The 20,962-nt window shown below is 61.0% G+C and overlaps 2 protein-coding genes across 8 annotated transcripts in view; one reads left to right on the forward strand and one right to left on the reverse strand.

Moving 5' to 3' along the window:
* Window positions 1–30: 30 nt before the first annotated feature.
* Window positions 31–8,832, forward strand: Sgsh (N-sulfoglucosamine sulfohydrolase). Of its 2 annotated transcripts, none has more exons than XM_047545960.1 (8): window positions 31–162; window positions 2,492–2,652; window positions 4,187–4,292; window positions 4,522–4,672; window positions 4,971–5,127; window positions 5,436–5,517; window positions 6,647–6,850; window positions 7,557–8,832. In XM_047545960.1, exons 1-8 carry the CDS (start codon window positions 75–77, stop codon window positions 8,114–8,116), a joined length of 1,509 nt encoding a protein of 502 aa, XP_047401916.1. In that variant the 5' UTR covers window positions 31–74; the 3' UTR covers window positions 8,117–8,832. The 2 variants fall into 2 exon arrangements, with proteins under 2 accessions (XP_047401916.1, XP_047401917.1); XM_047545961.1 differs by having other exon boundaries at window positions 7,835–8,077.
* Window positions 8,833–8,976: 144 nt separating this feature from the next.
* The window catches only part of Card14 (caspase recruitment domain family member 14), a 28,679-nt gene continuing 16,693 nt past the window's right edge, over window positions 8,977–20,962 (reverse strand). For 3 of the 6 annotated variants that reach the window (XM_047545956.1, XM_047545957.1, XM_047545954.1), the window contains exons 9-21: window positions 20,832–20,927; window positions 18,654–18,796; window positions 18,406–18,500; window positions 16,947–17,007; window positions 16,528–16,720; window positions 14,803–14,929; window positions 14,263–14,500; window positions 13,422–13,485; window positions 12,814–12,922; window positions 11,879–12,052; window positions 10,736–10,857; window positions 10,331–10,491; window positions 8,977–9,747 (exon numbers count right to left, since the gene is read on the reverse strand). In XM_047545956.1, coding sequence (XP_047401912.1) covers window positions 9,540–9,747; window positions 10,331–10,491; window positions 10,736–10,857; window positions 11,879–12,052; window positions 12,814–12,922; window positions 13,422–13,485; window positions 14,263–14,500; window positions 14,803–14,929; window positions 16,528–16,720; window positions 16,947–17,007; window positions 18,406–18,500; window positions 18,654–18,796; window positions 20,832–20,927 — 1,791 coding nt within the window. In that variant the 3' untranslated portion in view covers window positions 8,977–9,539. The other 3 variants (XM_047545955.1, XM_047545958.1, XM_047545959.1) reach the window with 3 other exon arrangements.

The raw sequence follows: 20,962 nt of genomic DNA on the forward strand, positions 1-20,962 counted from the left end.
GCACGTGATCGAGGGGCGGGGCGGGGCGGAGCCGGAGCCCGTGACCCGGCAGAGCCCGCGGACCTGCTGTCGCCATGCACGGCCCCGGGCCCGCCTGCTGCGCTCTGCTGCTGGTCCTGGGACTCTGCCGGGCACGCCCCCGGAACGTGCTGCTGATCCTCGGTGAGTGCAGCCACCTGGGCACTACTGTCCCACGGCCACGTGCTGCTGCCCCGCAAAGCGGCCACTTGCCCTCTTCCCACCAGTGCTCAGTGCTGACCCTAGCGTCCCCGGCTCTACAGAGCCACTGCCGTTCCCACCACATCGCTCCTCACTGCTGTCCCCAAACTCTGGTTGTTTCCGAGGAGAGTGCGGTGGGGTCCGGAAGGGTCGGCTCGCGCACTCAGTATCCCCTCCTCTGCCCCCGCATCCCCATCTGATCTTGCAAACCCCCACCTGTACTCCGAGCAGCCAAGGCTACCTTATGTGCCCCCAGAAGAACCAGCTGGGCAACTATGCAGAACTCAGGGGCTGACAAGGCCCAGAGGGCTACCAGAGACCTGCAGGTGCCCCCTCTGCCCCCTGTGAACTTGACCTTCCCTTTTCAGACCCCAAAGCTGTGGCACAGGCCCCCACAGCCCACACACCGGCTCAGAAACCCCAAGTTCCTGCAGGCCCTGTTGCTCATGAGACTTCCGGTTTGGGTGACCAGGACTGGCATGTGACCCCCCAAACCCTTTTGAGGTCTGGCTTCCTGCCAGGCTCACTCTGATTAACTTTGTGGTCTGGGGCAGGCTATTCAGCTAACTGTAAGGTAAACAGCTCTCTTGTCAGCCCCCCTCTCAGGGGCAGGAGGAGTCTGCCTAGGGATCTATCCTGCCCAGACTGGGATTAGTGCTGGAACCTTCCAGAGCCCAGACAATGTGGCCCCAGGGTTAGGTCCTGCCTTATGTTGGGCTGCAGGAACAAGGAGCCGAAGACCAGCGTCTCACAATCAGAAACTTATTTCTCATGATTCTTAGGGGCCCATGCCAACAAGTTCAGGTTCTGGTGAGGGTCTCTTCCTGTCTTCCAGACAGCCACCCTCTTGCTGTGTCCTCACATGGTAGGGGAAGGCCTCAGTCCTTAGATTTGGCCCCACCCTTATGACCTCATTTAACCCTCGTTAAAGACCCTGTCAACAGACAATCACATTGGGGTTAGGGCTTCAACATAAGAATCTGAGGTGGACTTGTGTCAGTCAGGAAGCAGGTCACAGCCACGTGCTGAGATACCTGAGTGGGTTTGAACCAGGGCAGTATTTCCTCCTAGGCTGTGGCAGGGCCCTAGCATGCTGAACCACCCTCCCAGGCTGCTGGGCTGCCATCAGCTCGTGCCCAGTATGTCCAGCAGGATGGAGGATGGTGGTCCAGTGGGATGTTGGCCATTCACCTCTGTTCACAGGTAGAGGGTGTTGCCCTGGGGTTCCCAGAGCAGAGGAAGAAGCTTAGTGTGGCTACAGAAGCTGGGAGGCCTGTCCCCACTGCCTGCTGCCCAGCTGTGTGGTCTTGGGCGCTGCATCTCACCCCTGGGCTTCAGTTGCTTCATGGTCGTGATCCCTTTGGGGAAGGGGATGTGTATCAGTGAGAGGCAGAGTGGGATGCGCACAGGCAGATCCTCGGAGGGGCCCTGGGTGTGGCTCTCCTGGCCTCTGCCTCGTGCAGCTGCGGAGCTCAGGATGCCTAGCAGCCTGCCACGTCTGTGCATCAGCAGCCTCTTGGTAGCGTGCCTGGCTGCACGTCTGCTGGCGTGTCCTGCACACGTGGATGTCAAGCTTGTTGGGTTATCCTGCCCCACAGGTGGCATGTTGCTGGGGAACCATGCTCCTTCATCATCACCCCACCTGGGTGCCATGCTTGCTGGATACCATGCCCGCCTGGGTCTCAGCCTGCCTGCCTTCCACCCAGGCATCATGCCTGCTACTGTGCCTGCCAGGGTGTCGGGCCCACCTGGGTGTCCGGTGTGGGCCATCATGCCTGCCTGGGTGTCACATGGTGTCAGGCCCTCCCAGGTGTCACGTGTGAGGCGCCACGCCTGCCCGGGTGTCACGTGTGAGGCGCCACGCCTGCCCGGGTGTCACGTGTGAGGTATCATACCTGCCCGGGTGTCACGTGTGAGGTATCATACCTGCCCGGGTGTCACGTGTGAGGTGTCATACCTGCCTGGGTGTCACGTGTGAGGTGCCGTGTCTGCCTGCCTGGGTGTCACATGTGAGGTGCCTCGTCTGCCCAGTGTCACGTGTGAGGTGCCACGCCTGCCCAGTGTCACATGTGAGGTGCCACGCCTGCCTGGGTGTCACGTGCCCTCGATAGTGCACCTGCCTGGTACCAGCCACTCAGAAGTCCTGCCCGCTGGGCGCCTTGCCCTCCTCGGCATCTGTGGCCCAAGCCTTCGCAGCAGGACCATCTCCCCCACGCCCTCACGCTGTCCCTCTGGCCCAGCCCCCACGTCCTCTGTCTCCTGCCTTCCCCAGCGGACGATGGAGGCTTTGAGAGTGGCGTGTACAACAACAGCGCCATCGCCACCCCTCACCTGGACGCGCTGGCCCACCGCAGCCTCGTCTTCCGCAACGCCTTCACCTCGGTCAGCAGCTGCTCGCCCAGCCGCGCCAGCCTCCTCACAGGCCTGCCCCAGGTGAGGGCCACCGGGGGGAAGACCCTGCCCAGGGCCCAGGCCTCCCCCGTCTCCCTAGGGTGCTGCCACCCCTCCCCATCCCCCGGGCAGGCACGGCGTCTGGGGCAGACCCCACGCTGATCAGCGCTGGCTACAGGCTCTTCCCTCTCTGCCTGTGTCCTCACCTGTAAGGGGGCCGCACAGCAGGACTGGGTCACAGGCCGGAGGGGGGTCCGCACACTCAGCGGGCTCCTGCCTCCCGCGTGGGGCGCTCCCCGGTGCAGGCTCTGCACCGTCAAGGCACCCGCTCTTTTTATTGTAAGAAGCACAGAACTTTGACACCCTGGTGTTTATTTATTCGCGCTGCTGGGGATGGCGCCTAGGGCCTCACACATGCTAGGCGAGTGCTCTGCCCCTGGGCCGCACCCCCAGCCCTTTTTCCAGTTTTATTTTGAGGCAGGTCTTGCTCAGCTGCCAGACTGACCTTGAACTTGCAGTCCCCTGCCTCAGCTTCCTAGTAGCTGGGAGGACGGCGTGGCCACGTGCCTGGCTGATGTGGCTGTTTATTCCCTGGCACCAGGGTGTGCCTTCACAGTGCACAGCTGTCACCTGGCCGTCTTCAGAACTTGCTCCTCTTCCCAAACAGAGGCCCTGTCCCTGTGGAACACCGACCCCCGGTGCTCCCACCCTCCCTAGCACCCCCCTCTGCTTTCTGTCTGGATTTGACAACTAGGGACTCACGTAGGTGGAACCGCACAACATTCGTCCTTCCGTGAGCGGCTGATTTCACTTAGCGTGTCCCGGAGGTTCGTCCCCATTGCAGCATGTGTCAGAATGGCCCTCTTTCGAGGCCACGTTGTACCTTTTCATTCTCTTGGTGTGCACGCCAGCTGCTTCCACCCCGGCCGTTGTGACTAGCGCTGCGTGAACGTGGGCATCTGGGCTCTCGTCCTGGGTGTGCATCTTGTGATAGTCCCTCGTCCTGAGCAAGTGTGTGCTCCCCTTACCTCCCTTGGGGAGGCTGGTGCTGAGAGCAGGCGCATGCAGGGGTCTCCTGAGAAGTCCCTCTTTGGCGGGAAGGGGCGGTGGCTCTCCATTTCTTCCTTTCCCCGTCCCTCTTTCTAGACAGTCTGAGGTTTTAGCACATATGATTTCTTTTTATTGCGGTGCTGGGCATTGAACTCAGGGCCTTGTGCATGTGAGGCAAGCACTCTGCCAACCGAGCTGTATCCCCAGCCCCGTACGATTTCTTTTACAATATAAAATGGCTAGCTAATGAAGGCAGTAACAAAAAACGTTCTTTTCCTCTGCACCGTGTGATCATAGTGGAAAGGTGGAAGGTGCAGATGCTCACAAGGAGGAGAGTGAAGGCCACCTGTCATGGGCCCCGCCAGGTTCTCTTCCTCCTGCCCTTGCCCTGCCCTCACCAGAGGGGCTGGTGGGCAAGAAGCAGGATGGGGAGGAGGTCTCCCAGGGTGCTGACCACCCAAGAGGGGCGTGGGCAAGCCGCGGAGAGTGGGAGCTGGGGCCTGGCCTCACAGAGTCCCTCCCGCAGCACCAGAACGGCATGTACGGCCTGCACCAGGACGTGCACCACTTCAGCTCCTTCGAGAAGGTGCGGAGCCTGCCGCTGCTGCTCAGCCAGGCCGGCGTGCGCACAGGTGAGGCGCCATGCCCCCGGGCAGACGCTGGCCCCTTGCTGGCCCCCTCTGCCCTAAGGGAGAAGTCACAGCCCGGGAGGTCTGCCCTTGAGCCACCCTGCATCCTGCCTTGGACACTCGCCCCAAGGACCTGGCTGCACAAGAACCAACCAGGGGCTACAGCACGCTGAGGGCTGAGGGGGGAGAAGGGGACAGAGGGGACCCTGGACCAGCCTCTGCCCACCCCCAGGCATCATCGGGAAGAAGCACGTAGGGCCGGAGACGGTGTACCCCTTTGACTTCGCGTACACAGAGGAGAATGACTCTGTGCTCCAGGTGGGGCGGAACATCACTAGAATTAAGCTGCTGGTCCGCAAGTTCCTGCAGACTCAGGACGACAGGTACGGGGAGGCCCTGCATCTCCGTGGCTACTCTGGACACACATCCCAGCATCTTCAGCGGGGATTCCTGGAGTCCCCAGACAGCTGGTATGGGTTGGGAGAGAAGGTCCCAGACGCTCAGTGAGGTCTGGGCAGAGGGAGAAGGAACGTGGGGAAATGGAGGCAGAGAGGGTGATGGAAACCTTCAGATAGAGGAGCAGACAAAGCCAAGAGGGTGTCCCCTAGAGAGGAACAGGGCTCTCCAGGGTGCAAAGCCAAGGCATTGGTCCACCTGCTGACCTTGACTCCCCACATCCAGGCCTTTCTTCCTCTACGTTGCCTTCCACGACCCCCACCGCTGTGGGCACTCGCAGCCCCAGTACGGAGCCTTCTGCGAGAAGTTCGGCAACGGGGAGAGCGGCATGGGGCGCATCCCAGACTGGACGCCCCAGACCTACGACCCTCAGGATGTGCTGGTAGGAGGGGTCCTTGCCATGACCAGCCCTGAACCCAGGACCCTGCCCTGTTCAGGGCCTTTGCCTCAGACGATGTGACGTTAGCATGCAGGAGACCTCTGCCTCAGTGGGTCCAGGTCCCCTCCGTGGGGCCGCAGGGAGCCCTGGAGACACAATGTGCTCCCTCCAGAGCGAGGCTGTTCCCTGATCCATGCACAGGAGGAAAGTGGTGGCAGGCCCCGGGGGGAGGCTGGCACCGCTGTCTCCTACCCCACTTCAGTGGTGGGTGCCCACCTGAGCCTGACTTACTACCCTTCTAACCTCTCCAGGTGCCTTACTTCGTCCCTGACACCCCAGCAGCCCGAGCTGACCTGGCTGCTCAGTACACCACCATCGGCCGGATGGACCAAGGTGGGTTCCGGGAACGCCCACAATGGGGTTTGCCCAGGCTGGGACCCTGTCCGGGCTGGGCTCAGCAGAGGAGGGCCCCCCGCAGCAGAGTGTAGGCAAGCGTCAGTGTGGAAGGCCCAGGTCCTGGGCCAGGCCTGCAGGACCTGCATTCTGGCTCAGGCAGGCTCAGGCAGCCCGTGTCTAGGGTCACCTCGGCCCACTCTGAGGCCAGGCCCCCAGGCGTCCCAAGCTAAGTGAGGACTCCCGATACTCTCCCAGCCACGGATCAGGGTCAGGGCTTTGGAGCTGCCTGGATTGTGCCAACGTGGACTCGGGAGGTGTGTGGATTTTTTGGTGGCTGCTGTAACTAAGGACCACAAACGGGGGTGCTTAAGACAACAGAAGAGTGTGATCTCCTGGAGGCCAGAAGTCAAAAGTGACCGTCTTCCAGGACCGTGCTCTCTCCAAAGGCTTGGGGCCTTCTTGACTGTCCAGCCCTTGGGGTCCCTCTGCTATGGCAGCATCGCCGAGACTCCAGCCTCCACCTCTGTGGCCCTCCCTGCTGTTCTTCTCTTCTTACAAGCACCCTTGTCATTGGGTTTAGGGCCCACCTGGGGACTTCAGGATGATCTTGTCCTCTTAACTTATATCCGCAAAGTCCTTTTTCCAAATAAGGTCACATTCTCAGGGTGGGGATGGACGTATCTTTAGGGGGTGCACCTTCAGCCTGCTCTAGGAGGTGGGTCCTTTTACCCTGTCTCTGTTGGTGCCTTTGGGGGCCCTGGTAATGGAGGTATAAAGAAAACCCTATCTTCCAGCGGCTGCTCATGCTGCCCCTCTTTGCTTCACTGGATGGATACAGAAGTCCAGAAAATTCAGAAACCAGTGTGGGGCAGTAGCAGCTGCCTGGGCATGACAGTGGTGACCAGGGATGACCAGGCCCCTGGGCAAGAGGCCTGGGTTGTCAGGAAGGGCCACAGGGGCTCTGGGTCTGCCACTCAGTGGTAGAGTGCTTGGCCAGCATGCTCACGTCCTGGCCCAACCCCAGGATTTGAAGGTCCCGAAAGTCCCAGAACGCAGTGGCCACTTAATGACGCCTTCCCCGTCCCCGTGGCGCCTGCTGCTGAGCCTGTGCCCTGTGCCCTGACAGGGATCGGGCTTGTGCTTGAGGAGCTGCGTGGAGCTGGCGTCCTGAACGACACCCTGGTCATCTTCACGTCCGACAATGGGATCCCCTTCCCCAGCGGCAGGACCAACCTGTACTGGCCGGGCACTGCAGAGCCCTTGCTGGTGTCATCTCCAGAGCACCGGCAGCGCTGGGGCCAGGTCAGCGAGGCCTTCGTGAGCCTCCTAGGTAAGGCCGAGTCTGCCTTTGCAGGGGAGGGGTGGAAGTGACGTGCTGACGGACTGCCACGTGCCAGGCCTGGCTCTGCGGCTGTCACCCAGCGGTGCTGCCAACACCTGGGCAGGAAGGGACAGCCACCCCCGTCCACAGATGACTACCAGGATGGCCTGGCGTGCTCGTTAATACCCAGATCCCAACCCTGAGTGCCTGACAAGTCCCCAGGTGATGCCAGAGCTGTGGGCCCAGGGCCCTACTTTGAGAAGCACGGTGACCCACCGGGCCCCTGGTGACCCTGCTCATCTCAAGCGCTACATTGCAGCTGAGTAGACAGCACCACAGGTGCAGGAAACTGAGAGGCCAAGGAGAGCTAGGCCCTGGCGGGAGCTGGTCATACACTGCCCTCTGCTCTTGAGCTCTGGGCGGGCTGGTCAGGGCCGCGGTGCACCTGGTTCCCTCCAGCTCATGGCCTGTGTCTCCTTTCGCCCCAGACCATGAGCCAGGGAATGCTGTGACCATGGCAGGTGCGTGGACAGGCCCTCCCTGCCTGGGGCATGCCTTCCTGGTCTGCAGGATTTTAGAAGGACCCTAACTATCACCAGGTCCCTGAGGTTGTGTCCCAAATCTTGCTGGCAGTTTGCCTCAAGGTGGCTTAGACGCCTCCCCTGGGCTCCGCCCTGCAGGGACCCTCCTGAGGTGCCCCTTCCTTTCCTTCCAGATCTCACGCCCACCATCTTGGACTGGTTCTCCCTCCCCTACCCCAGCTATACCATCTTTGGCTCCAAAACCATCCAGCTCACAGGCCGGTCCCTCCTGCCAGCACTAGAGGCAGAGCCCCTTTGGGCCACCGTCTTTGGCAGCCAGAGCCACCACGAGGTCACCATGTCCTACCCCATGCGCTCAGTGCGCCACCAGAACTTCCGCCTGGTGCACAACCTGGGCTTCAGGATGCCCTTCCCCGTGGACCAGGACCTCTACGTCTCGCCCACCTTTCAGGACCTCCTGAACCGCACCGTGGCCGGCCAGCCCACTGGCTGGTACAAGGACCTGCACCACTACTACTACCGGGAGCGCTGGGAGCTCTACGATGACAGCCACCACCCCCGCGAGACCCAGAACCTGGCTGCCGACCCGCGCTTCGCCCAGGTCCTGGAGCTGCTGAAGGCCCACCTGACCAAGTGGCAGTGGGAGACCCAGGACCCCTGGGTGTGTGCCCCCGACGGGGTCCTGGAGGAGAAGCTTTCCCCGCCGTGCCGGCCCCTCCACAACGAGCTGTGACGTCCCCAGCGCGCACACCGCCCCCTCCTGGACGCGGAGGGAAGAGCAGCCCGCTCCCAGCACTCCTCTCCTGAAGGGGAGACCCCGTGGGGACACGGCTGTCCTGTGTCTGAGTCGTGCCCTGGCACAGGAACTGCTGGGGGCCGCCTGGGACAGGGCGAGATCCCCAGCCCATGCTTTCAGGGTGGACTTGGGGATCCAAGATAAAGGGGCAGAGTGGGGACCCTATTTAGTGCTTGGCACCAGGTGTGTTTCTGACCCCTTCACTGGAGGGAGCCGGACATCTGGCCTTGTCCACCTGACTCTCGAGGAGGCCTTGACCGCCCCTCCATGGCCTCCCTGCCATTCTCTGCCCACAGTCCCGGATCTGCCCCAGGGGGTTCCCACTGATTCTTAACAGAGACAGGTTTCGTCCTGGGGCCTTGCTGGGCAGAGAGTGCCTAGGAGGAGGTATGAAAGGGCGCCCTCTGGCTTGGGATGCTTCTTGTGTGACACCAGGGTCTGGCTCCGTCCCCATCCTGCCTCTGCCTGCCCAGAAACTCAGCCTTGAGAAACTCGGAAGAGGGCCTCTCCCTCTATCTAGAGGGGTTCCGTTCCTCCAGTCCACTCCCCGTGGGGCTGGAGGGGAGGATACCACGGCCTGAGCGCTGCAGAAGCTTTGTGTTTTGGTAAAATATGTGGAATCCACTTTCTGGGCTCATCTATGATAATAGCAACCTGAATTCCAGGTCGATGTCCTGATCCAGGGACACTTTTTCAAAATGGTATTCAGTAGTCCGGGAGGTGAGTCAAACCCGGGTGGGGGGCCCTTGCCCAACAGTCTGGGGCATGGAGGCTGCCAGGCACAGACTCACTGAGAATACTGTTTCAGGAACTTTATTTACAGGTGAGCACACAGGGGTCTGTGACCTAGGGGGACTGACACAGCTCTCAGCCATCAGGAGCTGAGAAAAGTCAACCAGGGGCATGGTGCACGGGGTCTGTGCCTCTGCCCTGGGTAGGGGTGGCAGCCACCTTGGGGACACTGAGGGTCCCAGCTGGCTGCTCCAGAGGCTTTGGGAGAGTCGCTGTGATACCTTGAAATGTGAAAGGAAGGGCAACCCGTGACCAGATCAGGAGTTTATCCAGTTATCCCAAGAGGCCTGGGACCCCAGACTCCAGAGAGCCCCCCAAACAATGCAAGTGTTCTTAGGGTCTCCAGTTCAGCCCATGCCCCTGGCGAAGGGTGCAGGGTTCACACACTTAGTGGGTATAGGTGACCACTCTTGGTGCCTCTCATGTGGTGAGGGTGCAAAGTGAGACCCCAGCCAGCGGGGGAGCCAGGCCCGCATGCTGATCTGCCAGCTGTGCCCCAAGGCTGAGTAAAGGAGAGGACAGCCTTCACAGCACACAGGGTCCTCAGGCCCGGAAGGCTTTGTCAGCATCAGCAGGGGCTCTGCTCCGTCCACACCACCTTCTTCTGCTCATCTGCGATGGCCAGGCGGACACAGCCCAGCAGGACGTCCATGTCACTCCAGGCATCGGGGGCCAGGCTGCTGTACAGGCAGGGGGCTTTGTCCAGCTCGCCCTCCTCCTGCCTGGCTGCCTCCAGGAGCTGTTCCTCCGAGGTGCCAAGCCGCTGCAGGCCTTTCCTGTGTGGCAGAGATATGAGGCTTCAGGGCAGAGCAAGGTCACCTGGCTCCCCAGTAGAGAGCCAGAGGCATGGCACCTGCCCAGATCCCCTGGATGCAGACAGTGACCCACCTGAGGGGACCTCATAAAGAAGCTAGGACTGAGCCAGGTGTGGTGGCACACACCTGTATTCCCAGCAGATTGGGAGGCTGTGGCAGGAGGATCAAAAGTTCAAGCCCAGCCCTAGCAACTTAGGCCCTGAGCAACTTAGTGAGACCCTGTCTCTAAATACAATACTAAAAGGACAGAGCTCAGTGATTAAGCACCTGGGGTTCAATCCCTGGTACCAAACAAACAAAAGCTTATAGGACTGGACCCCAGAATAATTTCCACCAATGGGGGCAGTTGAGCGAGGGCAGTCGGCAGGCTCTCCTGGAGGAGGGCAGCTCGACCTTCATCCTGAGGTTGAAGTGGGACAAAGCACTCCAGGGCCAGGGCAGCCTGAGCTCTGGAAGCCCCTTAGCTGGTCCTGAGGCACAGACCTGGCCTCCTGAAGCTCAGTGCCCGTCCAGACTCCACTGCCAGCCCCCAGGGTGCACCTACTTGAGTTTCTTTGCATTCTTCTCATTGATGGAGACGTGGATGATGATGGGGTAGATGTCCATGCGATGCAGGCCACGGACGCTGTCCAACCGGATGTCCAGGAGGGCGTGGGTGTTCTTTGGGGGAGAGGGAAGGAGGAGTCGAGTCAAGGTCGTGGGCCTCTGAGGAGGTATGAAGTGAAGCCTTGTGGTCTATGGGGAGCCTGCAGCCCGGGAGCATTTTCGTCCCCATCTCACTCATGCATTGTTAAGTCCCCTGAGTCCAGGTAGCCGAGGATTCAGGAGTCGACTTGCCCAAGGTCTCCTGGACCTGGGTCCCTCCCACGGAGTACCCGGCTGGGGCTGTTCCCAGATCTCAGCCCAGGCGGGAGCTGCAGTGCCTGGAGCAGCCCCGGCTGGCCCCTACCTCCTCCATGAGGGACTCTACAGCTTGGCGTGTCACCCAGCAGCAGCCATGAGATTCCTGTCCCTCCTGGATGATGTCCCCTCTCTGGCTCCAGCTGTCATACTCCTCCTGGCTCAAGTACTCTGGAGGTGACATTGGGCAGGACCTTCACACACCTGGCTGCACAGGGGTCCTCAGGGGGCCCACCAGCCAGCCTGAGAAGCTCTAGGGTGGCCCCTTCAGAAAGCCGGTCTTGCTCTTCCCACCAGGAGGAGTCTGTGCCAGACCTGGACACGGCAGGAGCACCACCAGGGTTGGGATGCGGGTGGGGAGGTGGAAGATGATGGACAGACCAGGTGGATGAGCAGATAGGTGTGCACTTGAAGCTCCAAACCTACATGTCCAGCTTCTTATGGCTGGACGTCCCCTCAGCCCCTGAGATCCCCATTGTTCATCCAGCGGCATTTGCAGCCGCCACAGCTAGGGCAGAGCTCTGCTGTGACGTCTAGCAGGAAGAGGCTGGGTGCTGCCAAGCCCTAGAACGCCCCCACGGTGGAGAACGACCCGGCTGTGCAACTGAGCACGCCGGGGAGCAGCCCTGGAGCCCTCCACGCTGCCTCCTGAGTGGCTTGCCTTGCTTTGCCAGGCCACCCTCAGGACGGCACCCGCCCTCTTCCTGGCCGCCCCTCCACCTGAGCCCTGGTCTGGGGCTGCCAGCCAGCGGGGCTCAGGGGCCCTTCCCCCGCTGCAGCTTTGCCAGCACCTCCACTGGCCCTGGGGTCCAGTGGTCCCTAAGACCCTCGCTGGGCTCTGCTCTAGCTGCCTCCTATTCTGTTTTCAGGACGGGCGTCAAAAGATGAAGCCCACCAGGTCTTTCCACTCACTGTCCCCTGGCCTCGCCCGACCCACCTTGCAGAGGTTCAGGCCTTGTGCCTTTGCACAGCCACCGGCTGCCTGGGGACTGGCGGCTCCCCGCTGAAGCTGCCCAGTCCTGGCTCGCTCCGTCCCCTCCCACAGAATCCACCACAGAGGACAATTTCTGTCTCTTTAAACACGCGGCGTGTGGTCATTTGTTAGAGCAGCCCTAGGAAACTACACAGTAACCTGCCCCTGCTTCCTCGAGAGCAGGCCAGGCCTTTCTGGCAGGGCCAGGTGAGAGCGCACCTGCTGGGCACTTCTTAAACCCTTGGAGGAGGCAGAGCTTTTTGCTCAGGATCTTCCCGACCACCCTGGGCACCAGGAGCACGGGCCGGGGCCGGGCGGGCCTGTGGGGGTGCACCAGGCTGTAGGGTGCCAGGGTGAAGCAGCTCTCGGCCCAGAAGCACACGCTGGAGCCATCTGCGGAGGAGAGGGGTGGTGAGCGGGGCTCCAGGCCACGGCAGCCCGGAGCCCAGCACCTGGAGTAACGACCGCCTCCGTCTAGCACCACTGCGGCGCCTCCCCAGCCCCACGAGGCACTTCCTCGATTCCAGGCTCAGTAAGAGCGGCTCAAGGAGCACAGAGCAAGGTTTTCTCCTTCCGGAGGATCTGGGGGAGCCCCGCCCCCTTCCCCAGGCCTGCCCCAGGGCTCCAGGTCCTCAGCCTGCCTCCTCCCCGGCCCTTCCCTCCACTCCTGAGAAGCTTATGTTGCTCTTCTGTCATCAACAGCCATCTCGTACTAGGTACTGCAAGAAAGCTTCAGGGAGAAAATAAATCAAAAGTGATTCTTCTTGCTCTAACTTCACTTCCGATGGTCTTCATTGTGCAATCTTTCCTGCTCAGGGGTCTGTGCTAATCTCTGTCATGACCTTGTGCACACACTGATGGCCGAATGACCATCCCAGGGGCCACTGGTAGTTTCCAAGTTTTTACTATCTAGAGAGACAGCCGTGGATATGAGGGCGCCAGCCGCCTCTGGGGCGTTTCCCTGGGGCAGGTCACAGAGGAGGGCATGTAGGTTTGGAGGGCATTACGGATACATAGCTCAGTGGCGTCCAGAAGGGCACGTAGACATCAAACACCATTCTTAAAAAGCAGACCTAACCCCATAGCCTGAACGCGAGGCCTCGGCCCGAGCAAGCTGACCACCTGGCCTTGCCAGCCCAGCTCCCAGGCCTCACCTTCCACCCTGCTGGGCTCCTGGCCCTCATCAAAGGACGAGCACAGGGGACCCTCCTTGGCCTTGTCCATGCTGACGATGCGCACCAGCTTCTGAGTTCCCCCAGAAGACTGCCAGGAGGGATGGGGGGAGACGGGTAAGGAGGAGTGGCCGGCGCCACCAATGTGGGCGGGGCCCAGCCTCCCCAGCCCCGCTGCAGCACGCCCCCCCAAGCAGATCCAGTGTGGTCTGGCCATCAGGCTGTGTCCACTGGGCAGGCAGGAGGGTCCCCAGGTAGATAGCCTCAAGCAGAGCTCTGCAAAAGGCAGAGGGAACAGAAGCGACCCCACACCCAAGCACTGCTGGTTCCGGGCAGGACCGTCCAGCTGCTGCTCGGGGACACGTGGGTGCTCAGCAGCCCACCAGTGCTGTGTGCAGAGAGCACACGACACCGGCCTCAGAGGAAAGGAGGGGATGGAGGATGGGGAGATAGCAGGCAGACAGGGTGCCGGGCAGGCAAGCGGACCCTGCGAAGGTCTGGAAGTCCGGACACCGACGCTGCCCGGCCCAGAGCCTGTCCCCAGGACCCCTGGCCGGCACCCCACCCCTCACAGCCACCCGGGGCCTCACTTTGCGGGCAACCGTGCGCTGCTGGGTCATGTCCTGGATCAGGGCGATGAGCTGCTGCTGAGCCCTGCAGGGACAAGGAGAGCCCCTGCCCAGCTGCCGTGGCTGCCCTCACGTCCAGGAGCACCAGGCAGGAGAGGTGGCCCTGCCGCTGGGCTTCCGGCAGCCTTCACAGTCCCCAGGTCTTAGCAAAGACTCCAAAGCCTACCCCGCGCCCCCCCGAGATGCTCACTCAGTGGTTCTGAGGTAGAACTGGGAACTCCAATGAGTGGCCAGGGCCAAGGACCCCGGCACCGCGGGCAGCATGGCACTGAGAGCGGGAGCCTCTCCCTGGCCTGCTGGGGCACTCACAGTGGACGGGGCCAGAGGTGTTGGGCTGGAACATCTCTGTGCCCGCAAGCCTCCCGAGTCCCCACAGGTCGCTCCTGGACAATGCCCGGGGGAGGGGGAGCAACCGTTTGCTCAGTTTCCCCAGGACTGAGGGGTAGCCCTGGATGTAGGCCTTTGGGTCCTGGGAAAACCAGGGGACACTTGGCAAGGTGGGGGACACTTTTGAGCCTCACAACTGGGCGTGGGGCGTTACTCGTGAGTGTGAAGGCCACCAGTGACCCAGCACCAAGTGCGAGTTGTGCCAACACTGGGTCTAGAGCGCTAGAATGACCCCAGGTCCCTCCTTGTCCAGGGAGAGGGCGCTGTCAGCAGGAGACCCTCAGCGGTGATCTTGGCAGGAGCCCTTCATGGAGTGTCCCTCCTCCCACCCTCTGCTCCTGAGCAGGGGCTGCAGGAGCATGCGTGTCATCCCACGGGCCTCTCTGGGGCGAATGGGCTTGGGACAGCTTCTCACCGTGGGTAGTTGGGGATGGCACCGTGCTCCCCGTCCCGCATGGTGCAGGGGTCTACGCGGTGGGCGTGCCAGCAGCCAGGGCCCTGGAACATGGTGTCTGTGACGTGCAGGACCTCATTGCAGTGCACCTGCAGCTCCCCCTGCCTCTTCGCCTGCATGGCCAGGTTGACCCGGATGTAGAAGGAATCTCCCGAGGTCACCACTTTGGCCTCCAGGTCCTGGACCAGCTTCTTATAACCTGATAAAAGAGGACGAGAGGGACTGATGAGCTCAGGCTCCTGAGCCTACACACAAGGAAGGTTCTAGAATGTCAAAGTAGGGCAGAAATAAGGGCCCTCCCCCCGTGTCTGGAAAGACAATCTGTACTAGAGTCAGTGGAGGGGGGCTTCCAGCTGTCTTAGGACCCCAGGGACTCGGGGCACAGCTGGCTGAGCAGCCCTGGCTCTGGGGGACCTGGGTGCCAGGCTGTGGCACAGCCATGGGCCTAAGGACAGGGACAGGGCTGGGTGGGTGAGCAGGAGTGAAGGGGCAGCACCGTACCCTCAGTGTTGACCTTCACCGACAGGCAGCAGAAGCCACCCACCCTCCGGAGGAGCCCCACCGCCTGCTCCAGAGTCGTGTTCTCCAGGGTGGCCTTGAAGGAGGGCTCTGTCGCCCCGTGATCCACCTGAGGGGCAGTGCCAGGGTCAGTACTTTGGACCAGGATTCTGTGGTCACATTCTGAGTTCAGGAAAGCTGGGGCAGGTGCTTGGGGCAGGTGTGGTGCAGCCCTGGAGAGAGACCCTCTGACCTCCCCAACTGCCCATGAGCCTCGGCCAAGCACAGCCACAGCACTGGAGCCTCGCGGAAGGCTGTGCAGCAGGACAGGGAGGCGGGCCTCGAAGCTGTGAGGATGGTGGGCCCTGAGGGTCATCCACCAACCCAGCCCCTCGCCGCTGAAGACAAGGTCTTTGTGATAGGCAGTTTCCTCTCTGGAAAAATAGACCTCCATTCTAGAACATTCTGGAGTGTCCCAGACCTGGGCTTCTCAGCCTTGAGACTCCTCACTAGGGGCTCATCCACTTTGTCCTGGGGGTTGTCCTGAGCACTGTGGGTGTTGAGCAGCATCCCTGGTCCTGATCTCTCAATGGGAGGGCTCCCCTCTGCCTTCTCCACGGGTGAAGACCCACCCCCTGGGGCCTCCACTGCCCACCTCACTCATGGGTTAAGTTTAGGAGAATGGGCATCTTTTTGCTATGAGATAAAAACTAAGCAATGTCTTAGGCCATTAGGACTGAGCTGTCCCAAAAGACACCGCCACTGTCTCCAGTGCCAGAGGGTCTCTGCGGCTTTTACCACCCAGCCGGCGGCTGGGACTCCAAGGACCGTAGAAATGTCACGGAGACCTTCTGCCAGGGGTGGAGTGAAGGATCCCAGTGACATCCTACTGGGAGCTGGCCAGCGACCATCCAAGCTGAGACCCTTTGCTGTGGATGCCCTGTGGCAAAGGCTCCCAGGACGCTCCTGCCCAGGGGCACTGGCCCACCCTGCCTGGCCCCTCTCTGTGGCCCACCAGCCGCTGTCTCCTCCTGGCCCACAGTGAGCCTGGGGAAGGGGTGTGGCCTGATTTGCATGTTTCTTGGTGCTTTTTTTAATACTTGAAGTTTAATAATTCTTCTTTTAAGGTCACATCAAATTCACCCTCCCTGCCCCGCACACACTCGATCAGCACGTTTACGTTCTCTTCTGGTTTGTGCATTTACAATGAAGAAAAGTTTTAGGAAAATGCGTTTTAGAAAACTGCGGAGGCAGGAGGATCACAAGTTCAAGGTCAGCCTCAGCAACTTAGCAAGGCCTGTCTCTAAATAAAATACTGAAAAGGGCTGGGGATGTGGCTCGGTGGTCAAGCACCCCTGGGTTCAATCCCCAGTACCAAAAAAAAAAAAGATCCTTGTTTGGGGCTGGGCGCAGCTCAGTGGTGGAGTGCTTGCCTAGCACACGAGGTTCTAGGCTCAATCCCCAGCCCCGAAGGGGAAAAAAAGACCGCTGTTCAGAACCGCCCCACGTGTCCCTTCTCACCCGTCCTGGAGAAGTACCAGTTTCCGAGCTCCAGGTTTCCCAGAGGCCGGACTCCGAGAGGGTTGCTGGCCATCCCTCCCCGCCCTCGCCTAGAGATGAGGGCGGCACCCGCGCCCGTGTGGCAGAGCTGTGGATCTACTTGCATCGCACCCACCCCACCGTGACCAGCAGGAGGCTGGCAGCTGGCAGGGCCTCGCCCGCTCTCACCATCACAATCTGGGTGCCTGGGCGCAAGGCCATCTCGTCCGCTGCTGAGCCTGGAGTGACCCGGTGGATGAAGATGCCCGTGAGGTTCCCACCAATGACACTGATCTGCTCCAGCAGTGCATGTCCCTGGAAGGCCAGCACTGTGACCTGGCTCAGGATCTTGCGGGCCGGCCTCCGCCGCACAGGGACAAGGCTGCAGTGGACAGATGTGGAGCTCAGTGCTGCCCAGGGCAGGGGCAGGCAAGGCCATTTCCCCATTGCACCCCCTCAGCCCCAGCATCTGGAATTCTCCCCACTATGACCCTGTCCCCCTGGAAAGGCTGTCACCTTCCCACGGTGAGAGGACATGGTCACGCTGGGCTCTTGCAAATCCTGGCTTTGGTTCCCCAGTTGGCAGAGGGTCCCCGGGTGCTGCTCACCTTTCAGGGCTGTCCAGGCTCCTGGAGGACAGCTGGGGGCTGCCCTCGGGCTGGGGAAGGTCTGGGAGGAAAGTGGGAGCTTAGCGGCCACACCTCAGCATCCCCACTGCTGCCCCCGCTGACCCGTGTGGCCTCCGCCCTCCCCACGACCTCGGCCCCCCCTTTGCTGAGACTGGACTTTCTCTTCCTCCCGCTCTGCCTCGGTGCTTCCTCTGATCTTCCCTAGCATCGGAGGGTCATCTCGGGGGATCTGCCCGAGTTGCCAACATCTCTGAAGATGGGGACATTTCTCCCAGAACCTGGATTTCTATTTTGCTTAAAAATCAAATCTGGCAGGACCCTGGCTGGGCCTGCCTGTCCATCGGGGCCTTTCTGCACGACTGCAGTCTGGCGCCTCCCAGGGGCCAGCTGGCCCGGGCAGGCCTCCACCTTGGGAGCTCGAGGACTTGATGCCCCCTGGCCCCCAAGCTCCCGCATTTGACTTTTCAGCCTGTGACCAGAGGCTGTTCCCGGAGGTTTAAGTCTGCTACTCATCCTGCAAACAACTGGTGCGAACCAGCGGAGACCTAACGGCTGTTAGCCATAGGAGCCTCTGCCCAGCTCAAGGCAAAAATCTATTCATGATTGCATAAAAAAGCCAGATTAAATCAATCATGTGTACTCTGGATGGTCTGGGGTCGAGGCCACCAAGAGTGTATGTAACTGGGGCATGATGCAGATTCCTGACAGAAGCAAAGCAGAGGAACGCGCTCCTCCCGGCCAGGGCCTCACAGCCAGCCCGTTCGCCTCCCTGGGCCGTCTCAGTTTGCCACTCTCACAAATAAAAACATGTTTGAGCCTGCAAGGTGAAGTTTCTGTTACCTGGACCCACAGAACCACAAGGCCACCTGTGCAAAACAGTGTGGGGCACTCACGTCCCCTGGTGGCTGCAGACGGGAGCTAAGCACTACTGGGTGGGGAGCCAGGTAAGGCTATTCCCAAGTGCCCACAGACTTGAGAAGGAGAAGGGACCAGTCTCATCACAAACATGAGGAATAAGCCCCAGGAGAATCATGAGCCTCAGAGACCCATTCCCAAGAGGGAGGATGCTCCCAGCAGGTGGGTCCAGACTGCAGGTGTCCCTGCCGGGAGCAGCTAGGAACCGAAGCCAGTTTTCTCCTGATCGCCTGGGAGGTCAGGAGTAGATCAGTGGGGACACGCATGTCTGTGGTTATCTGAACACATGCTGAGCCGGACAGGGCTGTGAATATCTCCCCTGGACTCTAGATGAGGCACAGAGGCCCCAGTGAACAGAGAGCAGCTGGGCTTTGGTCCGAGTGGCCAGGCAGTGTGGACAAGGCTGAGGTCAAGCTCACCCCCATCTGCCAGTCCTGGGGTGGCCTCACGTGTGGCCCTGCAGCTCAGCCTGTGGCCTGGGAGGGGTGATGCCACAGAGGTCAGAGAGGGCGAGTGCACTCACCTGCCCTGTCCAGGGTCACGTGATCCAGGTCTGTGCCATCCCCCTTAGCCCCTGGAGGGGCTCCTGGGTCCACCTCCAAGATTCCCTGGAAGCCTCTGGGAAGCACAAGGAGCCGCTCGGGTATGTCACCCACTCTGGGGCCTAGAGGCTCCAGCATCTTCCCAAGCCACAGTGTCCATGCCCGGATGGTCCAGGGTCTAGCTCAATGTCCCCTTTGAGCTGGACCCCATGGCTGCCTCCCCTCTTACCTTAAAGACTCGGGGTCTTCCTGGAAGTCCTCTGTCACCCGCTTATACAGGGACTGCTGGCTGGGAGGCACAGGGCTGCTGGAGCGGAAGCTGTCCACGAGTTCCCGGCTGGACGTGGCGCCCAGGTCCCACCAGAGCTGGGCCTGGAGGTGGGCCATGGAGGTGGCAGCACAAGAGCCGGCGAGGGAGGGAAAGGAGAGCACATTGAGGTCACAGGAGGAAGGGTAAGCAGGTGGAGGTCGAGGTCCTCGAACAGATCTCTGTGGCTGCTCTGTGCTTAGTGTCATTGGGCTCTTGGGTGCCTCTTGGTGCATCCTGTCCCATCTCGTGTGAAAAGCAACCAAGGCCCAGGGAGGCGGAGTTGCTGTTGGTGAGGGCAGAGCGGGGACTCCTGGAGAGGGGCTTTCAGAGCAGGCACTGGGAGGACACCGGTGGACAGAGTGGATCTGAATTCATTTTCTGAGAATTTCCTGAGCACCTACTATGCACCAGGCCCTTTGCCCATGTCAACGTACCCCTCCCTGAAGATAGGTGTTGCCCCCGGGGGTAGGGGAGCAAAGGGCAAATGCAGACAGTGAGGGAGGGTGCTGCAGCAGGGTGTGGGCAACCTGGGCAGGGCGGGGAAGCCCTGGCAGACTTCCTGGAGGAAGTGACAGAGGAGCCAGATGGGTGGGCCTGGGTGTGCGGCACATTCCAGGCAGAGCAACAGAGCTAAGGCACTGGAGGGACCCAGAGGAAGCTGAGAGCGGGTCCCTGGAACACCAGATCATAGGTGCAGGAGGGAGGGAGCCAGTTCTGAGAGGGGAGGTCCCCCACTTCCCAGTCCCTCCCATGGTTGCCCAGGAACGTGCTACACCTGGGGCCGTGAGGGCTTTCAACAGGGCCAAGCGTGCTCCAGCCCAGCTTGGGGCCTGGATGACTCTGGCCGTGTAGTCCTGGCCTGGAACGTGGGCTGCCCCTGCTTTGTGGGTTCAGGGTTCTGGGGGGACGCCTGGCTTCCCACAACTCTCCAGGAGGTTGGCCAGCAGGTGGGTCTAAGCAACTTGCCCTCTAGGGTGCAGGACAGTGTCAGAAGCTCCCTGCTGGGATCATCCAAGAAGGAGACACCAGGCCTGCCAGACATAGTGGCCAAGGGGCTCTGCTCCCGCTGGTCTCCTGTCCTCATCCCAGCTCCTGGTAGCCCTTAGCAGGGGCACCTCGGCCTCACCCTGGGCGTCCTAGACCCACACGCCCCTACAGTGAGACCACCCCTTGGCTTTGCCAGAGGATGTGAGCAGATGCTGGGGACCTGAAGTTCCAGAGACCGAAGTGGGTCTCTGGACACCCAGGAGCCTTCTGTGCCAAATAGAGCTGCACCCCCAGGTTCACGTCCACTGGTGACCTGTGAATGTGCCCGTATTTGGGACTAGGATCTTTGCATGAAATTGAGCCACGATGGAGTCAGACTGGATCAGAGTGGGCCCTGAATCCCACAGGACTGGGTCTCTGTGCTATAGTTTGGATCTGCAATGTCCCCTGGAGGCCTGGCCCCAGCCTGCGGTGCTACTGGAGGTGGTGGAACCTTTAGGAGGTGCAGCCTGGAGGGGGGAAGCTAGGTTACTGGGGGCGAGCCCTCCAGGGGCCCTTTCTCCCTCGCTGCTTCCTGGCCACTCCGAGGTAAGCGGCTTTGCTCCACCACACGCCCCCTGCCACAATGTGCTGCCTCGCCACAGGCCCCACAAGAAGAGCCAAGCAACCATGGACGGAACCTCTGAAACTGAGCCAAAATAAACCTTTCCTCCATTAAGCTGATTATATCAGGCATTTTCTTGCAGCATTAGAAAGCTAACTAACACATGTTCTCAAAAAAGGGAAATTTGGACCCAGAGGTGCAGCAGGGCACAACACAGGGAGATGAAGGCAGAGCCTGGAGTGATGTGGTCACCCACCAAGGAGGCCAGGAGCCAGCTGAAGCTTGGAGAGGCAGGAAGGACCTCCCCTAGAGCTGTCAGGAGAGCAGCCCTGCCGACACCCTTTGCTTCTGGATTTCTGCCTTCGGAACCGCCAGGGAATTGATCTCACCGAGGGAAACTCTCCCAGGGGTACTGACCTCTCCCCATGGTGGGGAAGCCCTGGGTTCAGGTGGAAGAGGCAGGGCCAGGCGTGCTGGAAGAGCCGGGTGGCAGGGGGACCGCTTACCTCGGTGGGGCAGCTGCCCTCGACCCCCGGGCACACAGCATGCATCCGCACCAGCCGCTGCTTCCCCCGCGGGCAGGGCGCCCTGGCCTCTGCTTCCTGCTTGGGGCCAGAGGGGCTCATCAGTTCAGGAA

This window comes from Sciurus carolinensis, chromosome 3, assembly GCF_902686445.1.
Source record: "Sciurus carolinensis chromosome 3, mSciCar1.2, whole genome shotgun sequence".
NCBI lineage: Eukaryota > Metazoa > Chordata > Mammalia > Rodentia > Sciuridae > Sciurus > Sciurus carolinensis.

Excerpts from the sequence above, each read along its gene's own strand:
- Sgsh (XM_047545960.1), top strand. The coding sequence starts at position 75 with ATGCACGGCCCCGGGCCCGCCTGCTGCGCTCTGCTGCTGGTCCTGGGA. Across the intron at positions 5,128-5,435 it reads ACGACCCTCAGGATGTGCTG|GTGCCTTACTTCGTCCCTGA; the intron begins GTAGGAGGGGTC and ends TAACCTCTCCAG. Across the intron at positions 6,851-7,556 it reads GGCCTTCGTGAGCCTCCTAG|ATCTCACGCCCACCATCTTG; the intron begins GTAAGGCCGAGT and ends CTTTCCTTCCAG.